The following is a 14,396-nucleotide window of genomic DNA, read 5'->3' as shown; positions in this document are numbered from 1 at the left end:
ACTGACTCCTTCATAGTCATTGGAAGGCCTTTCATGCCTTTTGAACCCGAGTAATTTCATCAAAGTATCCAGTACAGTTCACATTATCTGCCAGTAGCATAATATAATCATAATCATAGCTCACATAACAATATAAAATAAAACAGACCAAAAATCCAAGTGTGGTTCTGCTTGTGCAAGCAAATCCAAACACAAGTTTTAAAACAGCTTAATGAAATCAAACATTTTCTGGGTTCCACACATCTGTGTTTTAAAATAATATTGCAAAATACACTAGGAGGGAAATCAACAGAAAGGATATGAATGTACCAAAATTTTAATTGCTGCTCTTCTGATTGGATGGAAAGGACTAAGTATATACAAGGCAGGAGTGGCACTAAATCGAAAGATTGTCTTCCCTTTGTTCAGTACTACAAATGTCTGGAAAACAAAATAGAGAATAAGAACATTCAGCACTTGCATCTATGCCCAGATTGTCCCAGCTCACATCCCATCAGGAAATTCCTGCCAATATCCCAGATTCCTTCCTCACTACCTCCCAAGATCCCAGATTCCTTTTCACTCAGTGAAGCTTCTTCCAAGTCCCTCCAAGCAGAACCCTTGCCTGTCTTCTTGCAATACCCCAACTGTTTTTATCCTTTCATTGCTTATAGGACCCTGTGCCATCACTCCATCTTGGGGCTACAAAGAGACATTTAAAAATGCAAGATGACCTGGAGACTAAAATGCAGTGGAGAGGCTTTTATGCCAGTCTTCTTCTGCTGTGTTTTTAATCCATCTTCCCTACCTTGCACACCTTGTTGCCCTCAGACTATGTTTCTTGTCTCATCTTTCAAGTGAGAAGCTACGTGAGGCACAGCTCCACAGCACGATCTCAGCCAGGCAATGAGGCACTGTCACTCTATTCACATTAATATAGGTGGAGGAAACCAGGCATATGAGTTATCATGAATCCAAAACAAAGGTGAATTGGATGCTGGCCCAATTCAGAGTTCTGAAGATGCCCAACCATGTACAGAGGGACTAATACTCACTCAGAGACAGGATCAGGCCATTCGGTAGATGAACTCTTAAGCAAGACACCCACCTTGAGTCTAATACCTTCATGATCCTTTCACTGCAAATCTATATCCTGCTGCTTGTGCCTGGTGGTAGCAGGAACAACACAGCCATAAAAACCTTTAAGTTAATTCTGCCTCATCCAGGTAAATAATCTATTTCTCTTTGTCTATTTAACTTTTATTCTGTAGTTGTTTCCACATCACTTTAACAGAAGTAGAATTGTGGTCATATTAATCCACTGTTTACAGGAAATAGCATAGCCCCAAAGCAAGAACATCAATGCCTGAAAGACCTGGAAGCTGCCTAAAAATACACTGTGCTTCCAAGCCTTATTTTGTCCTCCGTATTGCAAAATGTTTGGAAAGGGGAACGAACTGTAGAAAGCAGACAGCCCAGCTCTGCTGTTAACAGCCTTTTGACAGATGCTGTTTGCACTATTGTGGCTTTGGTCCAGCCTACATGTGATTCTTCATCAGGTGATGCTCCCTTTGCGATGAAGCATACTGTTCTGCAAAGTGCCAGCACTACCTACACATCCCTTCAGCTGTTTTGGTTATCTTAAGTGGGATTGACCCATCCCTCAGCAGAAAAGGAACCACTGCGCTCCAGAACAGCCTGCCCGTCTTTGAAGAGTGCTAGCACAAGGCTTAAGTCACCCAGAAACCCTTAACCTAAGGGCCTAAGTGGTAAACAAAACCATGAAGAGTCAAGTCTCATGAAGATGGCAAGATGTGGTAGATAAAAACCTCTGGGTTCATTTAACTCAGCTACTTTTCTACTTCTGTTAGTCTCTGTAGATTCGTATCCAGTGTCATCTGAAAACTTCTATAATTATGTTTTGTGTCGTTCTTTGTGCTGCTGCTTAGACGTTTTCTGGGAGTCCTACTCAACAAAACTTTGACCCTTAAATCTGGAAAAAAATATTTTTACTGACTGTAGAAAAATGAAAACCAGAGCCCTCAAAACAAAGTTTTTATGGTTCAGCAAAAGCTAAGAAGCAGAACATTTTGCTGATGCTTACCTTACGATCATTGTAGAAGGGGTCAAGATCCTCCAATGGCTCCCCAATGAGCTCCGGAGGAACAGTCCCATAGATATCGGGAAGCTTCTTGCAAGCTTGCAAATCAAACTGAGGCTGAGGTTTCTCTTCTTCACCCAGCTGCTCTCTGTACTCCTGCTTCGCATTCCTTGCAAGCTTCTCCGCAATTCGTTTCTCAATAGCAGCCAAGGATTCAGGTGTGAACCGGTGGAAGCTGTTAGTACCCGGTGGTAACAAGAAGTCAGCCATCTTTTCATCCTGCTTTGTCTATACTGGTCTTTACTCCTAGTAGTGGAAAGAGCTGAAATGAGAAGGACCAAAGATTACTGACAGCAGCAAAGCAAGAAGAACAAAGCCATCAGCACGAAAAGCAAACACACAAACCAACCAATAACTTGTAGGATATTGATTACCAGGAAACTCTTCATCTGTTTTTATGTGGTCAGTAGAACATCAAGGAAACCAGAAACGATGAAACTGTTATTGCAATTAGCAATCTGTGATCAGAGCTAAAAAAGACTTTGTAGATATACTGTGGCCTATTCATAAGTTTTTAAGTCGCTTGGGAGCCTCAGTCACATCTAAGGAGTAATTTAGATTCATACAAGCTTAAGTTTCACTGAAAGTCACAGGGATTGGATTCCTAACTCATTTCTGAAAATGCAGCTCTGGGAGTGGATGAACAATGTGCCTAAGATGACTGCAGGGCAGATTTAAATCCACCGATCTCAGGCCACATGATGCAAACTCTAAAAATGCCCCAGCTGTTCTATTCCAAATTTAAAAAGAGAAGGGTCAAGTTCAGATTCTTAAATCACACCAAAATTCTTCATAATCTCCGTCTTAGGCTTCTGCAATGTAATTTTTCAGCATTTATTTTCCTTTGGGTATAGAAAATACCATCTTCGAGATATATGGCAGGACTTCTGAGTATTTTCTGCCACTCCACACCCTACAATCCAAAGGATGCCGGAAGCCCAAATGTGCCTGGCAGAGCCCTGTAACCTTCGTGAGAGCACTCCAAACTTCTGAGATGCTGAAAACCCCCTTTCATCACATCTGAAAATCATGCTGCTTGTATCCAACACCAGTTTGAACATCTAACCCAGAACCGTGAGGCTCAACCATCTTGGGTTAAGGGGGCTTCACTGTTAACACTTCTAATCCACAGCAGACTAAAAATGAGTGAGAAGTGTCACAACTCTTCAGTTTACATGAAAAAAGTGCAAGTGTGAAAATCACAGCAGAACAAAAAGTCCTCTTGTATCTGCACTAAACAACATGGATAGCTGTGAAAATTAATGTAAAACTACTGTTTGAAAGGGGATGAAGCTTATCCCCTTTCTAGTAGCCTGCACAAATCCGTTCAAGCTCACTGAATCTGTATTTTGCAATTTAATAGTGACTTCAGTGGCATTTTCTCTAGAAAGAGAAACCCCTACTATGCAACAATTAGAACACTGTTCATAGAAGAAACATGACTTTTTTTTTTTTTTTTTTTCGAATACCAAGAGAGCATTCATACTACATCAGAATCATCAGAATATAAGCAACCAACAAACAAAATTGTAGATTTTGAGGTGGGCTACCCTACTGCATTCATCAGTGTGTGCAGGCTACACTTCTTTGTTCAGCTGCAATTGTTGTCTTCTGCTTTCAGACAGTATTTGTCTATTTATAGTGGATAGTTCCAGATAGTTTGCTTCTATTAGGTTCTGTGATGACAGCACTTTTGTTAGCAAACAAGACTTTAACTGGACTCTGCATGACAAATAGCATATTTATTGACTCAATTTATTTGAGTAAAGTACTCTTTCAAACAACTACTGTTTTTCCTATTCTGACTTCATTTTAAAATGAATTCATTAAATTGTCATTGATCACAGACTATCATACAGGAATGATTTACTGGAGATTGTACATTATACTCTGCATTATGACTTCTTTCAACAAGTGTAAAATAAATTAGCCTTTCCTGTATTTTGGGTATTCTGACATTCTTCTTTATTTAGCTATTCTCTTTGCTCCTTTCCCCACTACCCCCACATCATTTTTTTATTCCCTTCTTCCTGAAAAACAGGAAATTAGAAGCTTTCCCACAAATTGGGTTTTCTTATGCGCACGGCTTTGTGACTCAGCACCAGTGCAAACAAATAGAATTTCACTTTCTATAAATGACATCAGTACAGGTGGCCAGAGGACTCTCAGGTATTTTGTCGTTTTGATTTTTATTTCTTGGCAGCAAAACCTGTCTCAGTGCTGAAGGGGACAACAAAAATCAGTGGCTGATCGGTATTTCTGGGAAGGAACAGACCAGGCCTCTAAACCAGAAATAAGACTACTGAGGGCTGCCATGCAAGTCCAGATCATCATTGCAGCTGTGAAGATGGTGAGTACCGAATGACTGTTCACTTTTTCTCATAAAACAAGAATGGAGAAATTTTGAATGAATTCACAGAGCAGCAGGTTTGAAGCAAAAAAGGGAGACACTTTCCACATGGCACAGAGTTAGCCTGTAAAACTTGTTTACACCAGCTGATGTAAATGCCAGAGACAGAACAAAACAAAAACAAAAACGAAACAAAACAAACAAACAAACAAACAAAAACACCAAGAATTCACAGAGCCATGAGACAGACAAATCCATGAGCAAAAGTTCCTATCATGGTTTTAAATACAAAGACACTGCCTCTTACTGAGAAAAACCCTTAGCTGCAGAACCTGGCTGCATAAGAAAGACTACATACGCTTTCCCTATTTTTACTCTATCCCTAGGCTACTGCCCTGGAGGAACCCGTGGTCTGATCTTGTGCACGTCTGTCCTTATGTAGCATTCATGTCAATACAAGATAGCCTACGCTGCCCTGGGCATGGGCTGGGCTCATCCTGCTCCTTGACGTTGTGGCTGGCCTGAGCTTGTACAGCCTTGTAACCACACGGCAAACCAAAGCTAGTACCCCCATTCACTGGCAGGTGCTTGACCATCTACCTGTTTCTAGTGCTTTGGATCATGGGCCAGACAACATCCTCCAGCATTTAGATATACAATGGTTACTGGAAAGCTAGTGGTAGCTTTATACATAATCTTCTTTAATAGAAATTATCAGACCAGGAGGTTATTAAGTCACTAGAGAATATCTTGAGTATTTGTACGGAGGTGTTACTAGTCTAAGACTGGTGGAAGTAGAGAATTAGCCCTAACAGTCCCCTTCTGACAAGGAGCTGTGCTATGCTGCAGGAGAGGGATGAAGATCACACAAGTGGTGAACTTGCGCATGGCCCTGCTCATGCTTCATGAGCTGTGTCATTCTGGGGTGTTTCTGCTAGCCTGCCTCAGCCCAGCCTCTTCTGCAGCCCCTTCTCCATACAGCAGAGCTAGAGGCATGACCATATAGCATGAGGAACACTGAGTACTTGTTGAGATAATAAGAGAATGTGTGGAACGTCTCTGATAAGTGCCACAGTTTTCACGGGTGTTGCTTAATCACAAAAAACGAATATTCACCAGAATACTCAGCATCCTACCCAGCAGTCCCTAAAGACTTCCTACAATAAACTATTCTGGCAATAGAACTTGTCATAAAAAATTTTAAACTAAAAAAACTAATAGGATAGGGGATTGAGAGTGAGATAAAATTGCCCAAAACCATATCAAAAACAGAAGTTTTAATTACTGTTTTTTAAAAAAGAATTCTTTCTGTTCAGAGCTCTCTCATTAAAATATAAAATTAAAAAAAAAAAATCACCTTAAAATTAATTGAAACAAGATCTTTTGAATATTAAATACAAATTCCAGAAAGTTAGCTTGCTGGGAAAAAAAGTAGAAAATGCTCCACAAACTTTGTGAAAGCTTTTGCTACACTCATGTTTATTTTTACTATAAAGAAAATAAGTTACATTTTTTAGCATCCTTACAACTGAAAAACTGACATATTTGTCTTCATATTGTACGTAAGTTAAGGCATCTGCATTTTAATATATATGTTTAGTATAATTATTTTTTCAATTTCATATGCTTTCAGGAAATGGACAAGATGATTTCGTAAGTCCTCTCTATGTCTAATTTATTTGAATCTATGAATTGTGAACACAAATAGCCAGGGTTAGTGCAGATGTTTCTTAAAAGGGTAAGAAAGCACCACTACTTAAAAAAGAAATCATTAATGACTGAATCAAAGAGCTGGAATGCCACTTCTTAAGAGATAATAGCGGTTGTGACTCACATTTTTACAATATGAGCCTGGATTTTTCCATTCCTCTCAGGCATATTTTTGAAGTACAAGGCTTCAAAACACATTGTTTTTGTGATATCACCATGCACAGAATGAACATTTCCTTCTTGCTTTGTCTTTGTTAAATTCAGTTAACATCGGTTCGTGCTGATAAAAATGTACTGCTTATGTAAACAAAATGTGCATAAGAAAATAAAGCCCCAAGATGCTTATTTTCTATGACATGGCAAGAAGTGGGAACTGTACAAAGATATTGCTAGCATCTGTATTTATTCAGTAAGATAAATGCCAGTTTCCACCATAGAATTAGCCTTACTCATGTAAGCTTCAGTCATCCCAGCTCAGAAGACCTTCCAGGTTCTCCAAACAAGACATGCATGCCCTACAAATTTTTCCTTGACTCCCCACGGATGGCTGACCAGCACCCAAAAAGCCACTTGGGCAATAAGATACAACCAATGAAAGCTGTCCTGTTCACCTCCAGCTGCCTGCCCTCCTGCTCTCACGTGGGGTCTGCAGATTCAGACCACCACCCGAGTGTCTGACAATCACTTCCCATGGCCTGAGACACTGACACAAGCTGGTAGCAAGGTCCTTCATGCACTGGGGGAAGCAGAGACTGAGGTCCTTGCTGTCCACTACACCTGGAGGAATACTGCCTTCAAAGACCTGTCTTGCTTTCACCTCCAATGTGCATGATGGCACTGGATTTCTTCCCTGGCACACAGAGTATAAATGATGTACACACATGCATTTCACATGCTTGGGAGCTATAATAATAAAGGAGCCAAACTTGAAAGTCAACAGAGTGAAAGTGATGATCATAGAATGAAGACTGGATACCATCAGACATGCTCCTCTCAAGTAGGCTTTTATTCATACAACCCTTCTGATTTCAGTGATGCTATTCAAGAAGCAACTACTGACCATGGGCTGGGGAGATGCATGGTAGCACATGGAAGCAAATATGTCTCCACCGTGATTCTGCTAGACATAAATCTTACACAGTAACAAACAAGAATTCAAAATTCGCCTTTGTTTACAAAATGTTTGTGACTAAATGTAGACTTTGTGTTCCCAACTGCTGTGGTAACAAAAACAATTATGAGGATGGTTTCCCTTGTTTGAGTCTGCATACAGTGCTGACATCTTTTTTTTTTTTCTTAACCTCTTCTCCATATAATCTCTTTGGCATTTTCCTTTGACCTACAGAGCACTACAAAACATGAGAATAATAGGCTAGGGAAATAAGGAATGATGCAATGACACATCTAATTTAATGTCACTGGCCTAGATTCACAGATTCTTATGCATAAATTTACACGCATGCACACACAAACATTACTGTATCTAAAAAGACTGCAAGGTGATGTGGAACCACATGAAAATTTTATTCCAACCATGAAGCATGTAATGGCTTCATGGAGAATTCTTGTTTCTAATTAAGACCAAATAAAGAACTTCTACATAAAGATCAAGTGCCTACAGGAGTCTAGGTGACTTCATAATTTTACTGACCATCCACAGACAACCTCAGGAAACTTTATTCACTTATATTTATACCTCACTTGATGCACCTCAGCTAGCAGGTGTCACAGGAAATTCTTTTTACTGAAATTTTTACTGAAACATTTCAGTTGCTGCTCATACACGTTCTGAAGGTCTGTGTGCTCTCACCGAAACAAGGGGGAACTGAGTAAGACAGCTCTTGAAATTTTGCACAGTGCGCTCATTACTTCTGCTTAAACTGGTATTTGATTTATTTCTTTTTTCCAACAGGCATGATTTTGTCAAGACCACACAGAATGGTTTCTTGTGGTACATGTTCCTAACATATATAATCAACCTCATCTCCAGCTGGTGTAAATGAGCACAGCTTGACCCATCCCAGGGAAGTCACAGCAGCTGGGGAAGTGATCTGTTAGGACCAAGAATATTCGGATAGATACGCTGTCTTTAAAGAGAACACTGCTCAGAAACACCCTGTTGGGTGAGCTTGGAGTCAAAGGAAGAAAGGGGATACTGCCAAACGTAGCAGAGACTCTGAGGACACCAACACCTGCTGAGGACCAGGCAGGCTCCCATGGCTGGACTGCAACAGAAAGATTTGGCATTCCACAAAAATCTGACGGAAACGGCTGCTGTGTTCTTAGCACTGGAAGGAGATCTCCCAGGAAAAGCCGAGCACTGAGACGAGCCCCAGACTGACGCAGAAGGAGCTGTGAGACAGAGTTCCTCCTGCTGCCCGCGTCACGAAGCAAGCCTGCAGGTTGATATGACATCGCATAACGCACACGTTTCCTAAAAGGAGCCTTATTTGTTCACCAAGCATGCAGACCGAGGGCAGAAATAAACACAAAATGTCCAAAGTGAAATCTCAGAGTTACTGACCCACACGCCGTTTGTCACAACCAGCTCTGCCTGTGCTGTATCTACTTTTAAATCCAGTTTAATGAGTTTTGCTGGCATCTCACTCATCAGAATCATGACATTCTGACATTACCAATGACTTATTGATAAGATAAAGTCTTCAGCAAGCTAACATGTGCTAAAAGGAAATTAATTCAAAAGATTTCATCCCGATATTGTATTTGAGGATGACAAATGTTATGCCAAGAATTAAGTGCTGGCACTAAGTCTTCTCTTATGATAAAATACATATTTTTAGTGAGCTAAAAATATTCTGCTTTCTTTGCAGGTGTTTTTGTTTTAAATTATGCTGCGACTGAATGACAGAAATAAGCAAGAGGGAAACAGCATATAGTTACCAGTGCACATCTCTATATTTTGCAGAAAATTGTAATTCGCTGCACCCAACAGGTTTTCATATCTATTTTAATTAACTAGAGATTGTCCTCAGAGTTATTTTACTAGAAACTAGTCAGTCTTCAGATCCAGGGGAAGATTTCTCTTTTGCTATTCTGAACCAATAGAGCTTGCAAAAAAGCTACCAAGCAAGCCAAATGTTTTCAGCTAAGGATACAGTCAGTAGCTTTTGAACAAGAAATAAGAAATCTACAGGAGAGCTCCATGTTATGCCAAATATAATATACACTACTCACACCATTAGGTGCTTTGAATGCTCCCATGAATAAAATATATCAAATCAGGTCCATTTTACTCACAGAGTGTTTTGTAAAGACGTTCTAACGGATATAGGAAGTTGTAAAACAGCTATTAAAATATATTCTGAAGCCATTATGTGGTAGTTATACTGCTTAAAGAAGGCAGGCTTTAGGCTGGCCACCAAAAGCTTTGCTGTATGCTTTCAGAAGATGGGGAGCCACAGCTGAAGAGCTGGGCTATCTGATGTATTAACACAAGGTTACAAGTAAGGCATCACTATCACCCCCTTCTAAGTTATGGAGAGACACTCACCAGCAGGAAAAAACAACAGACTTACAGAAACCATCACTAGAATTGGCATGTCTACATTAAAAGAGATGGATAAAACTGTAAGTAAAGCCAGGGCCTCTTGCAGTTTTAACGCTGAACTGAGACAAACATGGTACAACAACTGAACTTAAAACCCATTATTAAGAGTAAATGGTGCAATATACTTTTTTCTTCTTTCAGGTGAGGAACAAAAAGAGGATGAGATGAAGTGTCAAGAAAATACTAGATACAAAAGGCTGGTAGAGACAGACCCAAATCACACAAAGTTAAGCTACAGGAGGTGGCAAGTCCCTTTCTCATATCCAGCAGAGGAGGTCGGACAGCAGGTCTTGCCAAGCATTCCTCCATCTGCAACATCAACAGCACTTTGCTCCATGACCACTAACCTTCACCAAACTCCATCCACCCACATACCTACGGTACACCCAGCTTCCCATCTTTCTCCACCTCGTTCCCTTTTTTATTTGTTAGCCAAGAAAACGAACTCACCCTCCCACCTATTTTATCCCAAGCCAACATGACCCTTCCACAAACCTCTCCCTGTCCACAGCACTGAGCAATAACCCTCAAGTGACATTTGCACCAATCCTGAGTGACTTTGGCACAGCTATCTTATTCTCCTTAATCTCCTGCAATGCATTTCTGTCTATTCTAGTAGGTTCCCTCAGACAAGGGTGCAGGGTACCTATGTCCCTATGCATTTGTATGGTGTTGGGTGCTAATGGTGCCCCGACTACAGGCAGGCCTTTTCAGTGTGTTTTGCAATAAGACACAGAGGAGAATAAACTAAAGGCACAGATGTAGAAGTGCACTGGCAATATTATTTTTTTTGAAAATGGAAATAGAGACCCATGAAATTGAACAGGGACACCATCATGGAGAGGCTATTTGCTGCTTGCTGGGGTATATTGAAGATTTGATTCATTATTTAGTACCCTGTGAATTTAACAGTAGTGCTTGGATAAAGCCAGTGGATCTTCAAATGTGATGGAAGGGAAGAGATTTCCCCCACCAAGAGACAGAAAGAGAATTATTGCTGTATAAAGAGGAGCAATATTCTGCCTGTTTGCCATTGAAAACTGCCTGTGTTTGGTTGCCAAGTTTAGGAATCAGAGTTAAGAGCTTACCCTGGTGCTGAGGGTGCAATCCTTGCCTCAAGTCAACCAAGGGGAATATTTTGTTTGACTGCAATAGGTGGTGGGTCAGATCCCTGGCGTCTGGGAGACAGAATTATTTCATTTCTGTCATTCCTTTCAGATACGGTTACTTCAGTGACTCAGTGCAGCTTCGTGGAAAAGATGCAATGGAAGCTGGTGCCTACTGACAGCTATTTGATTTGAATTACATAATGCTCTAAACCATTATGTAAATGAGGTGGACAAAGCAAGAATGCCGAGAAGCCAGGGATTTTTCATTGTTCCCGTTTTAATATCTTGTAGCTTTTAACACTAGCACCAAGATTGCCGCCTTCTAGCTACTATATTTTCCTGGCAGGTTAGCTGAATTAAACTTTATTTCTCCTGACACTAACCAAAACCTAAAGTGCATCTGAGCAAATGAAAGAGAGCATCTAATGAGTGGCAAACACAGATGATTTTAGAGGTATATGAGTGAGTCACATTACCAGGAGTGATTTTGGTTATGTCCCACTGATGTCAATGAGACTCACACTACTGAGAACCCCATGACTCTCCTGAATATCCCACTTTCCCCTTCTCCTCTGTATAATTTCCTCATCTTTTTTACATAGAATAATTTTACAGAGTAAATAACACATTGCACGAACAATTATTTTCCAAAAGTCATGACATTTTCTGTTAATTAGCAATAATATAATCATCCAAATAAAACTGCTGGGGACATTGCATTTACTAACAAGCTACATCCAAATATGCATTTATGTGTCAACGATGCATGCTTCAATGGTTGGTAATACTCAATTGGGCCTGAGGCACAATGCACTGGAAGCATACAATAGTGGCCTAGTATTGCAACCCCCTGTTGTGGCTCCTTGCTTAATTTAGCTTATGAGACCAAACAGTCAATGAGTAAAACAGAAAATAATACATCAAGTGGCCTGTGAAAGAGCAACATCAGATGACGGTATGGCAGGATATTTTCTAAGTAGAAAATGCACTAGCTCCATAATTTGGTAACTTGTTTGCACTTTCTAAAAGAAAAAGAAAACAACACTATTTTAAAAAATAACATTAATATTCATAACATCAGTTATAAATGCACCAAGAGATCAGCCAATATCTTGATTCTAATCCCCTCCTATGTGCAGGACAGCTTCCGTGCCAGAGCCCTACCTTACTGTATGAATGCTGGCAATGTAGGAGCCCTCAAGGGACATTATTGCTATTAGGTATAATAGCACCTGCTCTGATGGGATCCTGCAGTGATACAGAAGTGACTACATGGCTGGAACATTCAGATTTATTTATTTTTCCTTTCTTGAGATGATGTTTCCTAAAAATAAAAATTTGACAAGAAAATTCCGGCTCTTAATTTTTATTTGGCCATGTAAGAGCCTAGTAATTTAAGTACAGCCTACTCCTTTATACATTCATCTCTATCGTCATCCATCCCGCAGCATAGTTTCACAGCTCATACAGGACAAATATGTATTATAAAGGTTTTGGCTGCAAATATATGCACTGGACATGCAACTCATATGAAATAGCCTCATACATAGAACAGAATGAATCTATCTTTGATGCAATGAAACTGACTGCCCAAACCAAAGAAATGCAGGATGTCAGACATTCAGGGAGAAGTAGACACTGTCAGGAACATGAGTCATCTCTCCTGTTTTACATGTCTACTTTAGTGAGATAAACCAGACTAGACCGCAGCAAAGGTACCGATGATTCAATTTGTTGATTAGGACACCTAAATTTAGGTATTGACATATAGATAGGTACCTGTGAACTCAGTGTCTATGCCGGCATGTGTGCTTTTCTCTGACAGAGCAGGGGCATCTAAACTGAAAACCATCTCCTCAAAATTCTGACCAAGTTGTGTGTTGTGTGTTAGCTTTTCTTCTGCTTGACTCTTCTTGGAAAAAAAAAAGGACCAGCTACCTCTAATTGCACGGTGGAAAAGGAGCAGAGCGTGGGGATGTTCCACTCCTGAAGATGGCAAACTCCAACACTTCTACCTCAGCTTTCACTTCTACAACAGCTTTCCAGTGCTCACTACTATTTTACTGCATTCAGTATAGATGCTCAGCTTCAACAAAATGCCTACATTTAATTAACCAGTGAAACCATGCTTCTTCCTAGAAACGTGGTCACTCAGCTTAGCCCAGTTCTCCCAGACACACCATTTGACTTGGGCATCTGGAAAAGATTGTCCACCTTGTATTTTACTTCTGCAGACTAAAGGGTTGGTGGAGACCTGGACTGTGCATCTCTGTGGACAAAAGTTGTTTTGAGCTAATATTTCTTAAAGTAGAATGGCATACCTGCTAGTGGCATCCAGGACTCCTAGGGGCCATGAAGAAACAACCCAAAATAGTTGAAAGTGAACCTCCATTTCCAGACAATTTCATGTGCCAGTCTTGGGTTTGTCTTATGGATTATGCCAAGGAATATAGTGGTTTTAATAGCAGAACAAAGATTATAGCACCGATCCTCTCTTCCCACACAACTGTGTTTAGTCTGGCTCCAAAATATGCTTGCCTGACTCTACTTCCATTCCAAAAATATTGACTAAACTTGTAGTGCTAACTACTGAAAAGCTGTCTTGGAGTGTTGTTCTTCTCTCCACCCCATCTCTACTGCTGGCCAGAGAAGAGAGAAATGTAAGTGGGGAAATAAAAGATTTTTTGGGGCCCCTGCCTAGGGGCCCCAAACTAATAACCATCATTTATGGAAATAGTTCTTCTCGCTTGATCTCCAAATCAATAAGTTGCAAAGCAGATAAAGAAGACATCCTGGAAAAAATGGTCCCAGCAGACCAGACTGCAGCTCTGAGCTGCAGCTTGGGCTACCACATGACTTATACTATGTCCCTTTTCCATCCCAAAGCGATGGAGCTGGCTAAGAGAGCCTCAAAAAAATGCTGTCACAAAACACAAGAAAGCCTCTAGGCTAACCCTTACATCAAAGCAAGAACATTTAGCTTGAAAAATCAGACCATTAAAAGCATTACTGATCCTCTCAATTCTTATAATTTATAATATTCCCAGGTGAATCTAAATTCAATTGAAGATTCACTTTAAGAAAGTAATGGGAAATCCCATTTCACATACTTAACATTTACTCTTACAGTGGCTAACAAGAATTAGATAGTCCAGGACAGAGTTCTGCTGCTTACCTTAACTTCTTTCTCATTACAGATGTGAGGCAGAAACATGTCTCCATGTGGTCAACACAGCTGATCTACAGGTTATTTAGGTATGGTCTGATAGCACAAACCTAGAGCTCCTAACACCGCCTCCATTTGACCCAATACACACTGTAATAAACCCAAAAACTGACGGCCTAAGTTTGCTTTGTGCTGGCTGGTACAGGCTGATAGCAGAGACACATGCTCAGGTGTTCCAGTCTTTATGATATAGCCATGATTCCAGCAGCTCCGGCCATCTCGCGGCTCTCTAACTGCCTCCTCCCTGCCTTGGCAAATGCAATTTGTGACCATCTCCTTCCTAAAATTGCCTC

The 14,396-nt window shown here is 40.4% G+C and overlaps 1 protein-coding gene across 6 annotated transcripts in view; it reads right to left on the bottom strand.

Annotated features, from left to right (window-relative positions):
• The window catches only part of LOC116486531 (sodium channel protein type 5 subunit alpha-like), a 208,478-nt gene that overhangs the window by 166,558 nt on the left and 27,524 nt on the right, over positions 1-14,396 (bottom strand). For all 6 annotated transcript variants that reach the window (XM_032182836.1, XM_032182841.1, XM_032182835.1 and 3 more), the window contains 2 exons: positions 2,084-2,402; positions 302-420 (listed from right to left, as the gene is read on the bottom strand). In XM_032182836.1, coding sequence (XP_032038727.1) covers positions 302-420; positions 2,084-2,350 — 386 coding nt within the window. In that variant the 5' untranslated portion in view covers positions 2,351-2,402. The remainder of the gene's footprint in view (positions 1-301; positions 421-2,083; positions 2,403-14,396) is intronic.

The sequence above is a fragment of the Aythya fuligula genome, chromosome 2 (genome assembly GCF_009819795.1).
Source record: "Aythya fuligula isolate bAytFul2 chromosome 2, bAytFul2.pri, whole genome shotgun sequence".
Lineage (NCBI taxonomy): Eukaryota > Metazoa > Chordata > Aves > Anseriformes > Anatidae > Aythya > Aythya fuligula.
Note: the sequence above shows the minus strand (reverse complement) of the source record. Positions and strands in the feature narration are given on the sequence as shown.